Source organism: Martes martes, assembly GCF_963455335.1.
Source record: "Martes martes genome assembly, chromosome: 10".
Taxonomy (NCBI): Eukaryota; Metazoa; Chordata; class Mammalia; order Carnivora; family Mustelidae; genus Martes; species Martes martes.
Window position 1 is genome coordinate 106,136,762 of NC_137898.1, and position 19,066 is coordinate 106,155,827.

Consider the following 19,066-nt stretch of genomic DNA (forward strand, 5'->3'; position numbering starts at 1 on the left):
TGTGGGAGCTGACTTAGACCACACACAGGGCTGGTTGTGTGCAGCTCTTCCCAAGTCCTCCTCCTCCTCCCACTCCTCCCATTGCCAAGTTGGTGGCTTGAAATTGGACTGTGGCGAGAGCACTGACACCATGGACAGTGGCAAATGGTCCCTACAGATCGGCTTCCACCACCCCCAACCACAGTCGGCGGCTAAACACTGATGGGCACACCACCACGGCTGCCATCGGGTCTCATGTTTGCTTTCACAAGTTCCATGGCTACTGTCCCCTGAGAAAACACCACGGACACAGTGGTGGCTCACTGACCTGGGCCCTGTTAGTGTAGAGCACCTTCATGTCCTTCAGCTTGTCCAGACCCTCACTGTAGCACACGATGGCTGCTTCATAGTCCCCTCTGGCAAAGGCTTCATTCCCCTTTTCTTTTAGGGCTGGGAGAACAGAAGTCGCACAGGTGAGCTCTCCCCACACACTGGAAAATTCTCGCGTACTTTACTCCCCTGACTTCGCAATTCTACTTGGAGGACACAGCTTCCATCAGTCCAAAGGAGACCTGTCACTTGCTACTCTGCAGACATTTCACGACCAGACTTCCTAAGGGCTCTTTTTCCTCACACCCGTCCCAAGTTGCCCAAGGAGCTCCTCAGAAAAAGCAAATGTTTCTGGCACAAAACTCAGAACCTCTCCAAGCGGACCACGAAGACCAAGTCTACACACTGAATGTCCCACAAAGAGGGCCTGACACGTCACTTGCTAGCACACGTGGACGTGCTCAGACCTGCAGCACGCACACCGCTGGGGGGCGCACAACAAGGGCCGGAGGCAATCTTGCACGAGCACCACCCCCGTCTCCCCCTCCCTGCATCTCTCCTCTCCCTTCTCACACCTTTGTTTTCCTGTTTCATTTTCCGTTTTCACTTTTTCATCTGTGCCTCAGGCCAGCCCAGGGTACCTCCCCATTCTGTCCCTCCCTACTGTCCCAGGACTGCTCCCGACGCTTGGTCTGCTCTGCTAAGTCCACCCAGATGCTTTGGAAGGAGGTCTGGTGGAGGCGGCTGACGAGGGCTCGGTCCCACCCCCTGCCTGTTGCAGCAGAGACAGGGACAGACACCACTCGTTTCTGCCTGGCCGGGTTCCACCGCCGCGGGCCCGTTACGAAGCCCCTCACTGGGAATCTCGCTGTCCTCAAAGATCAGCAGGCACACTCATGATCTTTCTAGCACGAATCATCCCCGTTCTTGAAACGTGAAGACTGACAGTTACCATCTGCTAAGACTTTGTTTTCCCTTCTTCTCCTGGCACGTTCTCTTGCATCCAACTCCATAGATGCCAAAAAGGCTTCTGACAGCAGAGTAATTTCAAGTATTAAAGAGAAAAATCCAAATACTATAATCAGTTCTTTAGCTCAAATTCAGAAGAAAGCTTTGGAGCCACACAGCTCATGCATACATATGTAGGCACACACACACACACACACGCACACGCGCACACACACGCACACATACATTCTGAAGCAACTAAATGACATTTTCTTAATTTGACATTAAATGGTAATCTGTGTGATGTATTATTATACATGATGGCTATGTCTGTGCTTCAAATTTGAATTATGTCTTTTAAAAGAGTTTTTCTTTAAAGGCAGAGTTTTTTGTTCCATTTAGCATAATGAGCTGCTGAGCTGGGCAACAGAGAAGCTACCTACATCCTTAGAGCAGCTAAGAGTAAATTGGGTGATAGAGAATAACTGAATTCAGTTTACAAAAGACTGGCCAGGACAAAATACAGAAAAGCCTCTGAGTGCTGTCCCCTCTGACTAGTAAGAGAATTGGCCGATCCGTTCTTTGTAAGCCCAGAGGCTATAATTTAAGGGTCTGGAAGCTACAAACAATAAACACTGACCCTAAATAAATAATACACATTAGGAAGAGAGATGCTCTCCTTACCTGAGCTTATCCCATCTGTATTCTGCAGGGCACAGGTTATCATGAAAACAAAACAAAAAAAACAAATTTCAAAAACCCCTCTCTGATTTGTAAGTCTACAATCCAAAAATGCAGATCCATTACAAGTGGGGAGTAGGGTTATTTTCTCTAACCATCAATACTGAAGGGCCCAAAATTCACAGGGCTTGCTTTAAATCAGGAGATATGATTATGGGTACAGTTGTTACAGGGTGAGCAGGTCAAGGGACCCCCGCTATGGCTGTAGGAGTAGGAAAGCTGAGGCAGAACACCTTACTGTAAATTACCTACTGTAAATTAGGTACACCTACTGTAAATTACCTTTACAGTACAGCTGAAATATTGGTCACAAACGCAGGGGGTGGGGAGGGCAAATTTTCATTAAAATAAACCCATTGTTTAAAGATGACTCAGAAAGACAAAGGAAAAAAAATGAGAGTTTATACTTCCTTGTGGAAAATAATTCTAGTGACTCTACAAAACAAAAGATTATTCAGCCTCCCAGAGAGTCTGGGAGCAGCTTCCTCTACTCCAAGGCAGACCTCTTCTCTGTATCTGCTTATATAACTCCATAATAGGAAAAGAAACCTTCATAGGAGCTTGCGGAGGACTGATCATGGTCTTGTTCAGAGTGGTCCGGCACCCGTCCTCCTCTTGGACTTCCTCTGTAAACAGCAGTCTCTTTTCTGTCTCCAGGATAGCTTTCTGCTGTACAAGCGGGTCATCAGAATTCATCTCTTGGATTAAACTGGCTGGAGGAGAAGTCAGAGGTGAAATCATTCAAATGAAGTTTTCAAAAGGAAAGGCTGTGCTCACTAGAAAGGAGGGTATAGAACATTCATAGGGAAGAACGTTTGTTTCTCTGGCTTTGTTGAGATATGATGGACGCACAACATCATGTAAGTTGAAGGTACACAACTGTGATCATGTGATTCACGCATCTGTTGGGAAGTGATCTGACAATAAGGTTCCTTAACACATCCATCTACTCATGTAATTACAATATTTATGTGTGTGCTGAGAATATTTAAGATCTTTTCTCTTACTTTCAAGTATAAAATAGTGTTTTTTAAAGGTTTATTTATTTATTTTAGAGAGTGAGCGGGTACAGGGGGAGAGGGAGAGAGAGAATTTTCAGCAGACTCCCCACTGAGCTCGGAGCCCGATGCAGGGTTCTATCTCAGGATCCTGAGAACACGACCTGACACACAACCAAGCGCCAGATGCTTAGCTGAATGCGCCACCCAGGTGCCCCAGTATAAAATACCGTATTAACTACAGTCGCCATGTTGTACAACAGATCCCTTGGACTTATTCATTTTATAACTGAAGTTCGTATGCTTTGACCAACATCTCTCCATTTCTTTGTTTTCCCTCCAGTTTCATCGAGACGTAACTGACGCACATCCCTGGGTAAGTTTTGGGCGTACCACATGGTGGTCTGATTTACATGTGTTGTGAAATGATTACAATAGGTTCAGCTAACACCCATCTTTTCTTATAGATAGGATTAAAAGGGAAAAAAAAAGGGGAAAAGGTTCTCACCTTGTGATGAGAATTCTCAGGATTTACTTTCTTGACAACTTTCCAGTATGTCTTACAGAAGCATCAGCAGCAGTCACCGGGTTGTGCAACACATCCCCGGGACTGACTTCCAACCACCTTCGTGCCTTCTGACCACCTCCCTCCAATTCCCCCTACCCCCCTGCAGCCTCTGGTAACCGCACCAGTCTGATCTCCTTATGAGTTTTTTTAGATTTCACATATAAGTGAGATAAGTATTTGTCTCCTCTGACTTATTTCACTTAGTGCGGTGCTTTCAAGGTCCATCCATGTTGCACAAATGGTCGGGTTTCCCCACTTTTTATGAATGAATGATATCCCGTTGTGTACCTGCACCACGACTTCATTACGTGCCCCTTCATAGATGGACACTCAGGTTTCCAGGTCTCTGCTACTGTAAATAATGCTGCTATGATCCTGGGGGTGCAGAGATCCTTTTCCAGATAGTGTTTCCAATTCCTTGGATATACTTTGAAAAGTGGAATTACTGGATTGTAGGGTAGCTCTATTTTTAATATTTTGAGGAATCTCCACAAGGTTTTCCACAGTGGCTGCACCCATCTGCATTCCCCCCACTGTGCACTTTTCTCCAAACCCTCACCAGCATCTGTTGTCTCTTGCCTTTCTGGTGATGGCCAGGCTGAAAGGCACCCGTGATGTCTCAGTGGGGTTTTAATTTGCATTTCCCTAATGACTAGTGATGCTGAGCATCTTTTCATGTACTGTGTGCTTTACATATTATTTTCTTTGGAGATCTGTCTGTTTGGGTCCTTTGCCCATTTTTAATCAGGTATTCCAATTTTTGTTTTGTTTTGTTTCTTTGTATTAGGTTGTATGGGTTCCTCATACAGTTTGGATATTAACCCTTTATCAGATACATGGTTTGCAAATAGTTTTTCCCATTCCTTAGGTTATCTTTTCCTTATTATTTTTTTTAAGATTTTATTTATTTATTTGAGAGAGAGAGTAAGAGAGAGCTTGAGAGTCAGGTAAGGGGCAGAGGGAGAAGCAGACTCCCTGCTGAGCAGGGAGCCCAACGTGGGAGTTGTTCCTGGGACTTTGGGATCATGACCCCAGCCGAAGGCAGACGCTCAACCGACTGAGCCACCCAGGCGCCCCTCTCTTCCCTATTCTTAAAGAAGGTTCTGAATGGAAAGCAAAAATTAAAGCAATTAGAACCAATGAGAAAAAAAAATTACAAACAGGATTTGTTTTGCCTGGAAGAAGATGCAGGAGAATTTTACTCTGGCCTTCAAATCAGTGTTAAGCTACTTATTTAATCCAACAATTTATGGAGAGCTTATTATGAGTTAGATATTATGCAGAATGCTACAGATAACAAGGATGAATAAAAAAGATACTGATTTTTTAAGAGCTTCCAATCTTGTGTGGGAGACAAACGGGTACATTTCGGCTACCCTGAGACCACAAAACAGTCCTCGAAGCTATCTTTCCCCGTCTTCACTTCTCTGCCCGCTCAGCTTAGATCCCATGATCCATCCTGTCTCCACACTGAAACCCCTTGCCCTCCCACCCCACGCGACAGACAAAACTCCAACTCCAGACCCAACTCCCCACTTTTCTAGGCCTTTATGACGGATGTGGAGGACTGACAAAGGCAGATGACACCAGGGAGAACCCGTCCTAACTCCACCGGCTAGTCCATAGTACCCGGCAATCCCATGGTTAGGCTCGTAGGATTGGGACACCAATTCCAAGGCATTTCTCCCCCCACACCACCATGCAATTCTGACACCCCCTGGGTGTCCTACAAGTCAACTCAATTTCTGATCCCATTGACCTGAGATAGTGTCAGATACCACAAGTTAACGGCTCTGTCCCATGAGACTGCCCACTCCCTACCCCCCACTTCACATGCCAGTCCGGGTTTTCACCTGCACTTCTGACCTCACACCTAGATCAGAGCGTCCTACAACCTCCTCCTCCGGTTTGATTAATTTGCTGGATTGGCTCACAGAATTCAGAGAAACCTTTTATTTACTAGCTCATCAGTTTATCATAGAAGGCTATAACCCAGAAGGGTCAAATGGAAGGGATGTATAGGGCATGGTATGTGGGAAGGGGGTGTGGAGCTTCTAGGCTCTCTGAGCGCACCTCTCTCCCCAAATCTCCAGTCATCAACCTGGAAGCTCTCTGATCCTGGTCCTTTTGGGGTTTTAGGGAAGCATCATTACATAGGTCTGATAAAAAAAATAATTGTTGGCCATTGGCGATCAATTCAACTTCCGGCCCCTCTCCCTTTCCCAGGGGGTTGAGACTATCACAGAGTTGGTTCCCTGGCAACCAGCTCTCATCTTCAGGTTCCAAAAGTCTCTCATTAACATAAGCTCAGGTGTGATTGAAAAGGGCTTGTCATGAATATAAAGATGCCTTTATCTGTATGATCACTTAGAAGTTCCAAGGATTTTGGGAACTCCTTGCCAGGCACAGGGACAAAGAACAAATATGCATTTCTTACTATAAAGCACAGTATCACACCCAAACAAGTCATCCTATCCTCTCCCATGGACTTTTAAAAACTGCCTCCAACCAAGGGAGTCCTTGGGCACTGTGCAAACTTGTATAGCCACTGTAGAAAAACGGTGTAGAGGTTCTTCCAAAAAATTAAAACTAGAATTACCAGAAGATCCAGTAATTGTACTACTACTGGGTATTTCCCCCAAAGAAAATAAAAATTAATTTGAAAAGACACATGCAGCTTCGTGTTTCTTGCAGCATTATTTACAATAGCCGGATATGGAATATCACTCAGCCATCAAAAATGAATGAGATCTTGCCATTTGCAAAAGCATGGGTGGAGGCAGAGAGTATCGTGCTAAGTGAAACCAGTCAGAGAAAGACAAATACCGTATGACTTCACTCATGCGGAAGTTAAGAAACAAAAGGAACAAACAAAGACAAAAAGAGACAAAAGAACCAGACTCTCAAGGACACAGGACAAACTGGTGGTTGCCCTCCTACCTCTCTGGCCATTGCTTTTTGGTTTTCTTTGCTTGCTTCTGCTCTCCCTGTCCTACCTACCTTCTAGACTGTGTGAGCCTCAAGGTTCTGCCTGAGCCCACTACTCTTTTTCTGGACCATTTCCCCCAGGTGGTCCCGTTCTCTCCCATGGTTCTAAATACCATTTATTAGCTGGGGCCTCCCAAAGGGACATCCCCCGCTCTGTGCTCTCCCTAGGCTCAGACTTGCAAAGCCAACTGTCCTTCACTGCGGTGTTGTGCTCACCAGTCCTGGCCTGTCTGTCCTCTTTCCCCTCAGACTGTTCCTCCCCCGAACGCTCCCTCTCTCAGCAGATGGCCAAACCATTGCCAAGTTTGGGCATTCGACCCAAAACTTTAAGGACTCATTCTTGAGTCTTCGTTCTCCCTCTGCCCTCGCAGCCATCACACTCGAAAGCTCGCCAAGTAAATCCTAAATATATCTTGAGTCCATTTACTCATGCCCGTTCCTGCTGCTACAGCTCTAAACCCAGCTGGCCTCTTCTCCCTGGAGTGCTGGAACAGCCCCTTGACAGGGGCTCCCTGCATCTGTTCTCCTCTCCCCTCCAGGGTCCTCGTCTCCACATCCACATGGTGGCCAGAATGACCTTTCTAAGGTATAAATCTGACCACGTTCCTGTGCTGAGTCAACCATCCAACTGCTCATAGGGTAAACGTGAATTCCCACTGTGGCTTCCAAGGTCTTCCCTCATCTGGCCTTTCTTGACTCAGATGGGACCCTACTATCCGTGATCTCGACTCTCCAGCCAGAGCTTTTATGCTTCCAGGTTCTAAAAAGCACCACGTTCTCGAACTCCCAGCTTTCCAACCTACTTTCTCCCCACTTTGAATCTTCTCTTGCCCTCTCCCCAGTGCCCAGCTCCTACTCAAACTTCAAGGAAGCCTTATACAATTCCTATAAAGGACTGAAGTGTGACCCCCACCCCATTCACAGGCTGATGCCCTCACGCCCCAGTGTGACTGTCCTGGCAGGCATAATTAAAGTTAAATGAGGTCATCAGGTTGGGGCCCTAAAGCAAATGGACTGGTGTCCGTATTTTAAGAGAGGAAGAGACACCTGGGATGTGTACACACAGAGAAAAGACCCTGTGAGGACACAGTGAGAAGGCGGTCACCTCCAAGCCAAGGAGAGAGACCTCGGGAGAAACCAAATCTGCCCACGTCTCGACCTCGCACTTGCAGAACCAACTGTGGAAAGGAAATTCCTACTGCTTAAGTGGCATTTTGTTACAGCCGCCCAACCAGACTAATACAACTTGTAAGCTGCGTTAGTGCCTTTTGTGCTTTGCAAATCTCTCTTTGTATCACACGTCATCCTGGAGATTACTTGTTTCATATCTGTTCTCCCCAATGGGCTGCAGACACCAGGAGGAAAGCTAATTCTTGGTTATCTTTACTATAGTCCCCAGGGCCTAGCAATGCTCGATACATAGCAAGAGCCCAGGACATGAGTGCATAGAACCTATACACATGGCTACACAAACTGAAACTAACTCTAAATGAAATACAATTAGAAACTCGGTTCCTGGGGCGCCTGGGTGGCTCAGTGGGTTAAAGCCTCTGCCTTCGGCTCGGGTCATGATCTCAGGGTCCTGGGATCGGGCCCCGTGTCGGGCTCTCTGTTCGGCGGGGAGCCTGCTTTCCTTCCTCTCTCTCTGCCTGCCTCTCTGCCTACTTGTGATCTCTGTCTGTCAAATCAATCAATGGATAAAATCTTTTAAAAAAAAAGAAAGAAAGAAAGAAAGAAAGAAAGAAAGAAACTCGGTTCCTGGGTAGCACCAGCCACCTTTTAAAGGCTCACAGCTGCATGCAGGTACTAGTGGCCATAGTGGACGGTGTAGACTGTAGCACATTTCCATCACTACACAGAGTTCTACGGGCCAGTACTGGTATAAACGGCACCGGAAGGGACTTTGAGCCTGAATGAAAGGGAGCCAGGTAAAGAAAGCTGGGGAGGCAGAGGGAACAACAAAGGCAACTTGCAGAGCGTGAACCATCAGGGGACCTGTGGGGAACTGGAAGCAGTCTGCTGCCCGAGGGAGAGGCGAGAGGTAAGGACAAGGTCATGGGAGGACTTCAGTCCGGAGGAAAGCTTGAAGTTTATTGTGGCTGTGGAGAGAATCCAAGCAGAGAAGCGTCTGGGTCAGATTTGCATTTTAGATACATTACTCTGTGGGGAGTGTAAGCCTGGAGGCAGGAACAACAATCAGGGGGTTGTTGAAATAGTCTGGGTCAGAGAACCAGAACAAAAGGAGGGGGCAGGGAGGACGGGGTGGGAGAAAGAAGCCAGACTTGACGGCCACTTCAATGGAGGGTGAGCGCTGGCAGGAGCCCAAGGTGACCTGTGAACTTCCAACCCGTGGTACCGCCCACCGAGACTAGACTGAAGGGAAAGGCAGAAGCAGGTTTTATTTGGGAGGCGGACAGGAGGCTGCTGGACACACGAAGCCTGCAGGTTCTGTGGGTGCGGTGGACAGGACAGCTGGCAGAGTCTGAAGCCCAGGGAAGAAGGCAGCGTGGCCAACAGGGTCATGGAGGTGGTGAGTAAACAGGTTGTAGGCAAAATCACGTGCCTGGACTAGACCACCTGAAGAGAAAGGTGAGCGGCAGATTGGCCAAGGCCAGAAGTCCACAGAACAACGTTCAGGGATGGGTGGAGGACGGGCCCAGGGATGAACACAGAACGCATGGTGGATGTGTCTTTTTATCAAATTACCCCGACTGGTTTTGAAACCATTTTAATTCTTTGGACCCATACAGCCTACTGGAAGGAGCACTTCCAACATATTTCTGTCTGATATGTAAGGTTGTTACGTATCATTGATTGTTGGTTTGCTTGTTTCCATCATCACACAAGCTCTCTGAAGTCTGAATAGGAAACCAGATGCTTTGAAATCTCTTGAATGGGATTTGTGGAATCAGAGGATGTCCTTTGAGATCCCACCTGGGGAAGGAGGGGTCTTCCTGTCTAGAGGCAGGGAGACAGGATCATGACAACCATGAACCGTCCGTGTAATTAGACCGACACTGAGGGAAAGCCATTTGATTTTGCCTCTGCAGCTCAGAATCAGAAATGGCTCTTTCCTAAAACAAGAGAGATTCCACACTGATCAATGAGGTTCCTGAGTGATCTTGAAGGGAACAGCTAGGCTCCCTTGACATGAATCCTACATAGAAGAGGTCAAAATATGGAGGAAAGCTGTCAGCCTCAATTCCAACCAGAATGTTAACGGCTTCCCTGATACCAATTAACGGCCAGAAAATACCACCCCAGGCTCTAATATTACTTGCTTCTCAATACCCTTTCTGTTTAATTTCAATTACATTTTCTCTTAGAGTCATAAACCTATCAGGCAGCCCAGGAACTAACTCAGACTCATCATTTCTCTCCAGTCACTCCACTTTGGTAGCCCAGAATTTAATTTGTTTATGATTTACTGGTACTCACTGATTTCATCCACATTTTTAAGAAATTTCTGCAAATCTTTCTCGTGATCATCAGCCATCGTCAACCACAGTACCTGGGGGAGGCAGCATAAGTGATGAAAATTAGTAATAATAAAACACTAAGTGAATTTGTCAAGTTCATTAGCCTTCTAAAACGAAGAGACAAGTGATTATTTTTAAGATGGATTTGTGTTCATAAATGTCACGAGTAACAGCAGGGTGATCTATTTCACTCTGGCTGCTGTTAAGGCCAAGGGATACTCATTATTTGTGGTGATACTTCTGGAAAGCTGTCAGCCCTCCCTCCACTGGGAGAACTGCTCTGCAAAATGTTCTTCCAAAGCCAGCAACCGCCGCTGTGATTCAGGGACCTGGCATGAAGGAGGCCAGGGGGACAGAGGCTGACAGGCTGGCAGGAATGGAGAGGACACCAGCGCCTGACTTTGATCATAACAGGCCCTCCCAGCCAGAAGCCTGGACCTGGCCGTGTGACTGGTAGCCAGGAGCTGGAGAATTTGCATGTAACCGTCCAAACTCGTTTAAACTATAAGCCTCTGGCTTGTTTCTGAGGAGTGAAGAGAACCTGAAAACGGGCTGTAGGGAGCAGACCTTGATGGCACTATGCACCAGCGTCTCTCCTCGCTAGGTACTTCAGGTTTATTACTTCTCCGCGGTTTGTGGGTAAACAGGCCTCCTGGTATCCCCAGGGGTTTCCAAAGTTCACCCACAGGCCATAAAAACCATCCTCAAACTTGCTGAATATACAGAGTTCTTAGCTATAGCACCAAAGCTTCTCAGTCCGTCAACCTGCCAGGGAACCCGGGAATGAAGACTTTTAAGACTCTCTCGGGGGTGATTCTGATTTACAACTAGGTTTAGTAGTAGTACAGTCGTGGAAGCACCTCTAACTGGAAATTTGAACTCTGCCATGAACAAAGTGGGAGTTACTTGATTCTGAGACTACACCAGTTACAAGCTGTGTGACCTCAGCTAAAGTCGCCAACCTCTCTGAGCCTAACTCATTCTATGGAAACGGTAACACGATCCAAGAGGACTCCCCAGGGGGTTAACTGAAGCACCAGGCACTCAATGAGTGGTAAATGCTAGGCCCCCTTATCTACAAAACGGGGGGGGCGGGGGGCGTGTGGCTTAACTTAATGAGCGACAGGGTTCCTTCCAGCTCTAACATAATAAGGCTCCCACGGAACTAAGGCCTAGTGAAGGGAGCTGACTTGCCCAAAGTTGCCGGTGCAGGAGGAAGGCTCAGCACTTGCCCGGGCAGGCGCAGGGGTGTAAGGATGCGCGACCGGAGCTGAACCCTCCGTCGGCCAGCAGATGCACTCAAGGAGGCACGGCACCCGCGGTGCGCATGCGGGAGCCAGGCGACCCGCTCGCCTGGACGCCCCTCCCCGCCCAACGCAGAGGGGCGGGGCCGACGGCACCGTTGCCTGGCAACCACTCCGCAGCGTCCACCGGCTCCCATGCCCAAAGCGAGGACTCAGCTCGCGGCTGATGCCGTCCCATCTGCTGGGGCCCACATCAGGGTCCTCTGCTCGGCGCTGACGGCCAGATCAGCACCACATCCCAGGGTAGACCCCGGGCCACCCCGCTGCACTGACCTGACACGCCCAGGGCCGGACAGGAAATGACGGCTGTGGGCCGGCGGTGACTGACCGGGGGCGTGGCCAAGGCCCGGGGCGGGGCTTAGGCTTAGAGTGGGCGGGGCCCGACGCTCGCGTTGTGCGACGCCGCGTCTCGGCTGAGCTGGGACCCTGGCCGCTGGCAGGAAGCAGGAGCTCGGGGTGAGCGCGCTGGTCTCTGAGTCAAAGCCAGGTCTTCGCCTTTCTTTCTTCTAAGGATGGGTTATCAGTCCCATTAGCTTACTATCCCTGGCCCAGAAAGGGGACAACCTTCAGCGTACTTGGGAGAAATAGGCTTGGGTGTGAATCCGGTTTTGCTTACTGGCAAATGTGAGAAACTTCAGGGAGTTATGTAACCCTCTTCAGTTTCCTCGTTTATAAGCTGGAGAAATGGCCCGTAAGGTTTTTGGTTAAAGTGCCGGCCATCGAGTCAGTAGGAATATGTGGTAGTTATGATCCAGGGAGTCCTACGCCTGGAAGCAGAATGAGACGGGTGGGCACGTGTACACTTTGAACATAGGCATACAGTCTTGAAGAGAGTCCGGTCTGTTTTTCTTAAAACAAAAGTTCAGTATTATGTGTTGGGTTAAAAGGGGGAGAAAAGCAGATTTGGGGGGAAGCTCCATCTTGAGCTTAAGCTGATATTCAGAAACACCTGGGACTAATTGGCAATTTGGGTGTTATTTCAGAAACCTGTTTGGTTGGGCCTGAGGAGCCCCTCCCCCGGGGTTAAAACTTGCCAGGAGGGGAGAAGGGTTCAGGCATGGCCAACTAGATCCAACATTGGTTGAGTACAGTCTCTGGACTGTGTCCTGTGGGCTAGAGCTGGAGAACAGGGGGTGCTTGACTGAAATCTCGTGAAGGCATTGAGCCGCATCACTCCTGCTTGGGAACGTGGGGAGTGGAGCGGAGCACAGAGGGGCTGGGCGTTCTCTTGGCCTCAGAGTGGGTGCAGCTGCAGTCGAGTCTTTCAGCATATCCCTCAGCTGCGGCAGGAGGCAGTGGGACCTGGGGCACCCAGCAGGAGAGGCACAGCAGCTGTCCCCTGGGACTGAGATTGCTCCTGAGAAGTAGCAGAGTGGAGGCGTCTGGCAGAGGAGGTGTTTGCTTGTGCCAGCCACAGCCCGGAAATTCTCAGAAAGACCCGGAAATTCTCAGAAAGACACGGGTCACTTTACAGTGACCGTGGAGCCTGTGGGGACTGATGGAGACAAGAACCAGTGACAGGTTACCGCTATTAGTATCACCTTGTTTTCCCCTCGGGCTGAGAGCTCTTGAGCGCACACAGGCATAGTCTCCAACTCAGGCTCCTTTTGTTATTTTGCGGCTGACAGTCTTAATTCCAAATCACTTACTTCCTATTCCACTCCTCCTCACCACACTCAGGTCCCGGACTCCAGAGGGGCCTGCCCACCACATTCAGTCACACATTCATGTGTCGGTTGTGGGCGGTGTACAGCATGCCAGGTGCTGTGGAAAGCCCTCCGCCCCCCGCCGTGTCCTTGACAAATGACAAATATTTATCATGCGCTGAGTGATCAGGAGCTTTAGAACCCATCAGCATGTGTTCAAATCTCAGCTCTCCATTTCTTAGCATCTATTAAAATATTGTTAAGTACCCCTATGCACCTTTCCTAAGCTAGGTGCCGAAGAGCTTGCACTCTTCCCTACTACTTTTACTAGCCACGTGACCTTGTCAAGGTCCTTCCTTAATCTCTCCATGTCTTAGTTCCCTCACCTGAAAAAATGAGGGTGTTAAGTAGTGTCGATCTCACAGGACTGCTCTGAGAGGCACAGGAGTGTGAGAGGCATGGGAGGAGTGTCTAGACAATGCAGGAACATCAGGAAATGTTATGAACTGTTTTTACTACCGCTGTGATTAGTATGCATTAGACCAGAGCTTCAGAACCTGGACCGTGCATAAGAATTATCTAAGGGTCTTGTTAAGTTGCAAATTTGGATTCATCGGGACTGGGTTCTGAGATTCTGCGTGATGCCTCATTGTGGACTGTGGGCCACACACTGATTAGCACATGAACAATCTTCTCTTTGTGTTAGACGTATTTTTATAGTTAGAAGGAATTTTTTTTCTCCTTGAAGTCCTATTTCTATTTGACACCCGCTCCACATACTCAGAATACTACCCTAATACAGGATACTTTTATGCTTGAATGTCTTTTATTGATCACCCTATCCGACTTCTCTGCCACAGAAATATCAACAAGCATTGTTGGAGCGTTTGCTTTAACCATAAGTCAGGGACAGAGTGCCTGTCCTCAGTGAATTCACAGCCCAGTGAGGAAGGCAGGTGCATAAACAGATTATTATAGAGCGGTGTGGTCGGCACAGTGAAGGTCTAGTGCTTACAGGGTAAAGGAGGAGGATGAAAGGGAAGGGAAAGCCCTGTGGTAATAGGAATGTACATGGTTCGTGTGGAAGTTGAGCCTGTGTGCAATGCTCTGGGCAGAGCAGACATTTAGAAGCAGGAACCCTGTGTCATGGGTGAGAAAACAGACAACTTTAAGGCAAGAGTGGTGAGAGATGAGCCAGAGAAATAGGTTTGGCACAGGGTCTCGAAGAGGGAAGCATAGGGAGAGCAGAAGGCAAGGAGGAGCCCAGGCAAGAGCTGAGCAAAATACCTGGGCAGGAGGGATGTCAAGGAGAGGGCAAGTGCCCACATGGATCTCTATGGAGCCAAGACCTTGCTCCAAGCCCCAGCCCTCTGATCCAGCTGGATAACTAGACTGTGGATCTCCTGGGGGTAGGAATTTTGTTTTATTTTGTCTTGGTGTTCTTAGCACCTGACACTTAGTTGGAGCTAAATTTAGATTTGCCAAATAAGTGATTTCTTGCTCTGTGTGGAGGAAGATTGGAGGAAGGCTCCAATCTAAGTTACTCTAGATCCTTCTAGGGGAAGAAATAAGGGTGTTTACAGTTTCTCTGCATCAGCCTTCTCAGAGAAGTCCACTTGGAGGGCAAACATTGTTACAGGCACAAAATATGTTTCAGGGTAAATGTACTTGACAGATTGATCTAAATGTCAGAGGGGTAATCCCTGGGTAGTCATTGGGCTGTCTCCAAAGATTCCAGTATTCCCCTGCACACACAGTAGGATCTCACTTCCCTGTGAGCAGGTGATTCGCCTTGTTCAGTGCTGTGTGGGAAGAAGTGAAGCAGGCAGAAACCTTTAGGAGCCCACGCGTGACTTACAGTATATCTATAGCCAACCCTTCCCCTGTCCCAGCAACGAGGGAGTGGAGGCTGTGTCAGCTTGAGTCTCTGAGTGAGAGGACATGTCTAGGTCCGATGGGCATATAGCATGAATGAGCAATAGACTTTTTTTGTTTTAACCCACAAATATTTTGGACCTCTTTGTTACGCAACATGACACAGCCTTTCATGTCGAATACAAGCACTCAGACTCTTAAAGTTCACTTGCTACAGTGACAAAATCCTGGGACCATGTGCCCAGGTGTGCATAGATTACGATCATTGTGACTTACATTTTAAGAGTCGGTGTCTGCATGTTCATACATGTTCATTTTCGTACACATAGAGGAAAAGAGACATTTGAATCGTATATGCCTCACATTTCAAGTTTATCCCTCCTGGAGAACCTTCATGAATCATACTTTCCCAATGGCTGCTTCCACCCAGCCTAGATCCCTTCTGTGGTAAACAAGTTTTACTTTTTCTTTATGTCCTCATAAAAATTGGAGAACATTTGGCTGCCTTCCACTATACAGTATATCAGAGACTTGGAGATTATTTTAAGTTGTCTCTTTTCTCTGGTTTCCTCTTGTGTAAATGATTCTAGCTGTTTGCTTTTTCTCATCAATCATACTTTATAAGCTCAGGAGAGATAAGAACTCTGCCTCTGCCCCCGACCCACGCCCAGGATAGCCGCATGCAGAATGAAGGGATCCTGCATTTGCCTGCTCGCATTAAAGGGTGCAGACAAGGTCAGCCCAGAGCCAGGAGCCACACCGTGAAGGTGTCCCCTTGGACAAAATTCCTCATGTAGATGCTGGGCCCACAGTTCTTCTGGTAGCTTTGGCCTCAGGATTGAGCAGGGGAGGAGGCGGAGGGAATTCAGCGCTATTTCTTCTCTCCCTGAAGGGAATTCAGAAATCACATTTGATAGTTCCCCCAAACATATGTCCTTTCATTTAAAAAAAAAAAAGAGTAGGGCGCCTGGGTGGCTCAGTGGGTTAAAGCCTCTGCCTTCTGCTCAGGTCATGATCCCAGGGTCCTGGGATCGAGCCCCACATCGGGCTCTCTGCTCAGCAGGGAGCCTGCATCCTCCCTTCTCTCTCTCTGTCTGCCTCTCTGCCTACTTGTGATCTGTCAAATAAATAAATAAAAAATCTTTAAAAAAAAAAAAAAAGAGTAGCTAACGTTTTTGCTTCTTGGTCTTTTCCCTTTCAGTTCCTGCCTGATGGTGGATGAAGAAATGATTTCGAGATCCAGTCATAGCTTTCGTCTTGTGTGCCCACAGAGGGTAAGTCTTCCTTGGGATGTCTATGTGTAATTAACGACACCACAGTTATTAACAACAACAATCAAAAACAGTATGTTGGTGACCAGCCTGGCTGAGGGGCTGCATGTCAGGCGTCGCGCTCAGTCCTTCCCTTGCATTAGTGAACTTCAGTCTCTCGACAGCCTGGCAAGGTCCCACTCCCATTCCACAGATAAGGAAATAAGGGAGGTGATGGGACTTGCCAGAAGGGAAGCCAAGATGTGAACCCTGGTCTGAGCGTGCCCCCAGCTTGTTCTACCCATCTTAGCACCCTGCTCCTAGTATCGCCTTTCGCAGAGGGCTCTGTCTCCAAGTCCTGAGGTCAGCGGCCCTCCTGGGAGGCTCCGGTCCTAGCTCTGCCTCCTGGATATTCGCACTTCCCTCCAGGGCGCTCTGCTGCACGGGCTGGTCCAACCCTCCAAATGGACAGGGTGCCTCTCTCCTACAGCCGGAGGGCCGTGTCACCTACTCCAATAAAAACAGGCGACTCCAGCCTTGTCCTCCTTTGGAGGCTTCCTGTGGGTCTCGGGGCTCCTCTGCCTGGAAAGGGACGGGGCGGCAGACGTTTAGGTCCTGGTGGCACCCACTCTGCCTAGTGTGGAACCGCACTGCCACCCTGTGGGCACAGTGGCTCTGCTGGGACGACCACGGAGGCAACCGTTTCACCCAGTGTTCACGCATTTATTTAATGTTTGTTGAGCAGGGACGATGTTTCATGGACTTGGCTAGGCTCCTGCTATTGATGCTGCTGCTGCTGCTGAGTTTCCTTCTGTGGGTAGTGAATTCAGTGATGGCAATGGTCTAGGCTCTAGTGAGCGTTTGCATTTCTTCTTTGTTCATTTGGGGCACTTCCACCCAGCGGTGATTATAAAGAGACGTCAGCTTTGGACAGTGGGATTTCCTTTGCCTCCAAGGTTTCGGGGATGAGAGGGCATGTAGGAGAATGTAGGACTTTGAGTTACTTATTGTCCCGATATAGGCTCCACCTCAATTGTTAGGAAAGAGGAGGGGTGTATATTTCCAGCACACGCCTTTGCTGCTTTTTGTATTAACAGGTAGATAGTGTATTAAAAGCCTATCCTAGAAACTTAGAAAATAGAGAAAAACAGAAAATTATGCCTGACCTCTTTACCCTGAAACTATTGCTATTAATATTTTGATGTACTTCCTCTGCTTTTTTACTGCATTTTTTTTGCAATGATTTAACTGTGCTTATGTATGATTTTTTGTTTTACCTTATTGTACAGCATGATATCATCATAATGGCAACAGATGATCCATTCTGAGCACCCAGGATGCCCCAGGCTCTTTACTAGAGTTTTTATTTTTAAAATTAATTTATTTTTATTGACATAGAATGTGTTATTTGCCCCAGGAATAGAGGTCTGTAACATCAGCGTTACACAATTCACAGCACTCACCATAGCACATACCCTCCCCAGTGTCCATCACCCAGGCCCCCACCCCCCAGTAACCCTCAGTTTTTTTCCTAAGATTAAGAGTCTCTTATGGTTTGTTTCCCTCCCTGGTCACTTCTGGTCTCATTTTCTCCCTCCCCACGCCCCATGACCCCTTGCCCTGCCTCTCAAATTCCTATTATCAGAGAGATCATATGATAACTGTCTTTCTCTGATTGACTTATTCACTTAGCATAATACCCTCTAGTTCCATCCATGTCGTTGCAAATGGCAAGATTCTGTGTTTTTTTTTGTTCTTTTTGATGGCTGCACAGTATTCCATCATATGTATGTGTGTATTATATATATATGTGTGTATGTATGTATATATATATATATTAGACTGGTGGATAGAGCAGGGCCATACACTTGATTTTGGGTATATTTTGGTCTGTTAGAAGAAACTGCCTCCCAAAATTTTAAAGAAAAAAAACCTTATATATGCAAAAATAAGGGTAAACATGACAAATGGATGAAAATTAAAAAAGATTCTAAAAAAGGAATTGATAAGATAAGATGTTGGTTGAAAAAAAAAAGAGGAAAGAATGTGATCAGGCTGGAGACTAGAACAAAGCCATGTGCTAGAGTATAGGGTGTATTTTGATCTGTTAGAAGAACCTGTATCCCAGAATTTTAAAGAAAGAAGAACCTCTACGTATACAAAAACTAAGGCTAAATACAAAATATAAGGTTAAATATAATAAGGGATAGAATATGACTATAACAATGAAAATTAAAAAATATTTTTAAAAGGATTTTGATGGGGCACCTGGGTGGCTCAGTGGGTTAAGACCTCTGCCTTCAGCTCGGGTCCTGATCCCAGGGTTCTGGGATCGAGCCCCACGTCGGGCTCTCTGCTCAGCGGGGAGTCTGCTTCCCTTCCTCTCTCTCTCTGCCTGCCTCTCTGCCTACTTGTGATCTCTGTCTGTCAAATAAATAAATAAAAATCTTAAAAAAATAAAAAAATAAAAGGATTTTGATAAGATAAAATAGTTTAAAAAGGTCAAAATAGGAATGAGGAAAATTTTTTAAAATAGAATAAGAAAAAATAAAATTTAAAAATTTAAAAAAATTAAAAAACTTTAACATTGAAAAACTAAGGAATCATGGGAAAAAAGCCATGAATTCTATGTGCTGGAGTTTTGCTGTTCTCATTGATCGGTAAACTTGGTCTTGGCTGGATGTTCTTGTTGATGTTCTGGCGGGGGGGGGGGGGGGGGGGGCTGTTGCTGTGATTCTCAAATGTCTTTGCCGGAGGCAGAATTGCACCGCCTTTGCCAGGGGCCAGGCTAAGTAATCTGCTGCGGTTTTGGTCTCGGGAGTTTTTGTTCCCTGATCGCTTTCCGTACCGCTTTGGAGGACGGGAATGAAGATGGCCGCCGCCCAGTCTGGCCAGGAGGAGCCGAGAGCTCAGGGCCCCCCTCCTCAGTGCACCCTCAGAGAAAAGCCGTCAGTCACTCC

The 19,066-nt window shown here is 47.4% G+C and overlaps 1 protein-coding gene and 1 long non-coding RNA gene across 4 annotated transcripts in view; one reads left to right on the plus strand and one right to left on the minus strand.

Moving 5' to 3' along the window:
- The window catches only part of TTC12 (tetratricopeptide repeat domain 12), a gene marked incomplete at its 5' end in the record, with an annotated part of 40,213 nt that extends 30,165 nt beyond the window's left edge, over window positions 1-10,048 (minus strand). The window contains 5 exons of one of the 2 annotated variants that reach the window (XM_080817091.1): window positions 308-429; window positions 1,262-1,339; window positions 1,942-1,963; window positions 2,548-2,711; window positions 9,991-10,048. In XM_080817091.1, coding sequence (XP_080673217.1) covers window positions 308-429; window positions 1,262-1,339; window positions 1,942-1,963; window positions 2,548-2,711; window positions 9,991-10,048 — 444 coding nt within the window. Of the gene's footprint in view, window positions 1-307; window positions 430-1,261; window positions 1,340-1,941; window positions 1,964-2,547; window positions 2,712-9,990 lie in introns of those variants that run through there. The other variant, XM_080817090.1, reaches the window with a different exon arrangement.
- A 1,647-nt stretch (window positions 10,049-11,695) lies between these two features.
- The window catches only part of LOC308350375, a 38,714-nt gene continuing 31,343 nt past the window's right edge, over window positions 11,696-19,066 (plus strand). Inside the window, exons 1-2 of one of the 2 annotated variants that reach the window (XR_013967517.1) lie at window positions 11,696-11,822; window positions 16,058-16,130. This is a non-coding gene — a long non-coding RNA (uncharacterized lncRNA). The remainder of the gene's footprint in view (window positions 11,823-16,057; window positions 16,131-19,066) is intronic. The other variant, XR_013967518.1, reaches the window with a different exon arrangement.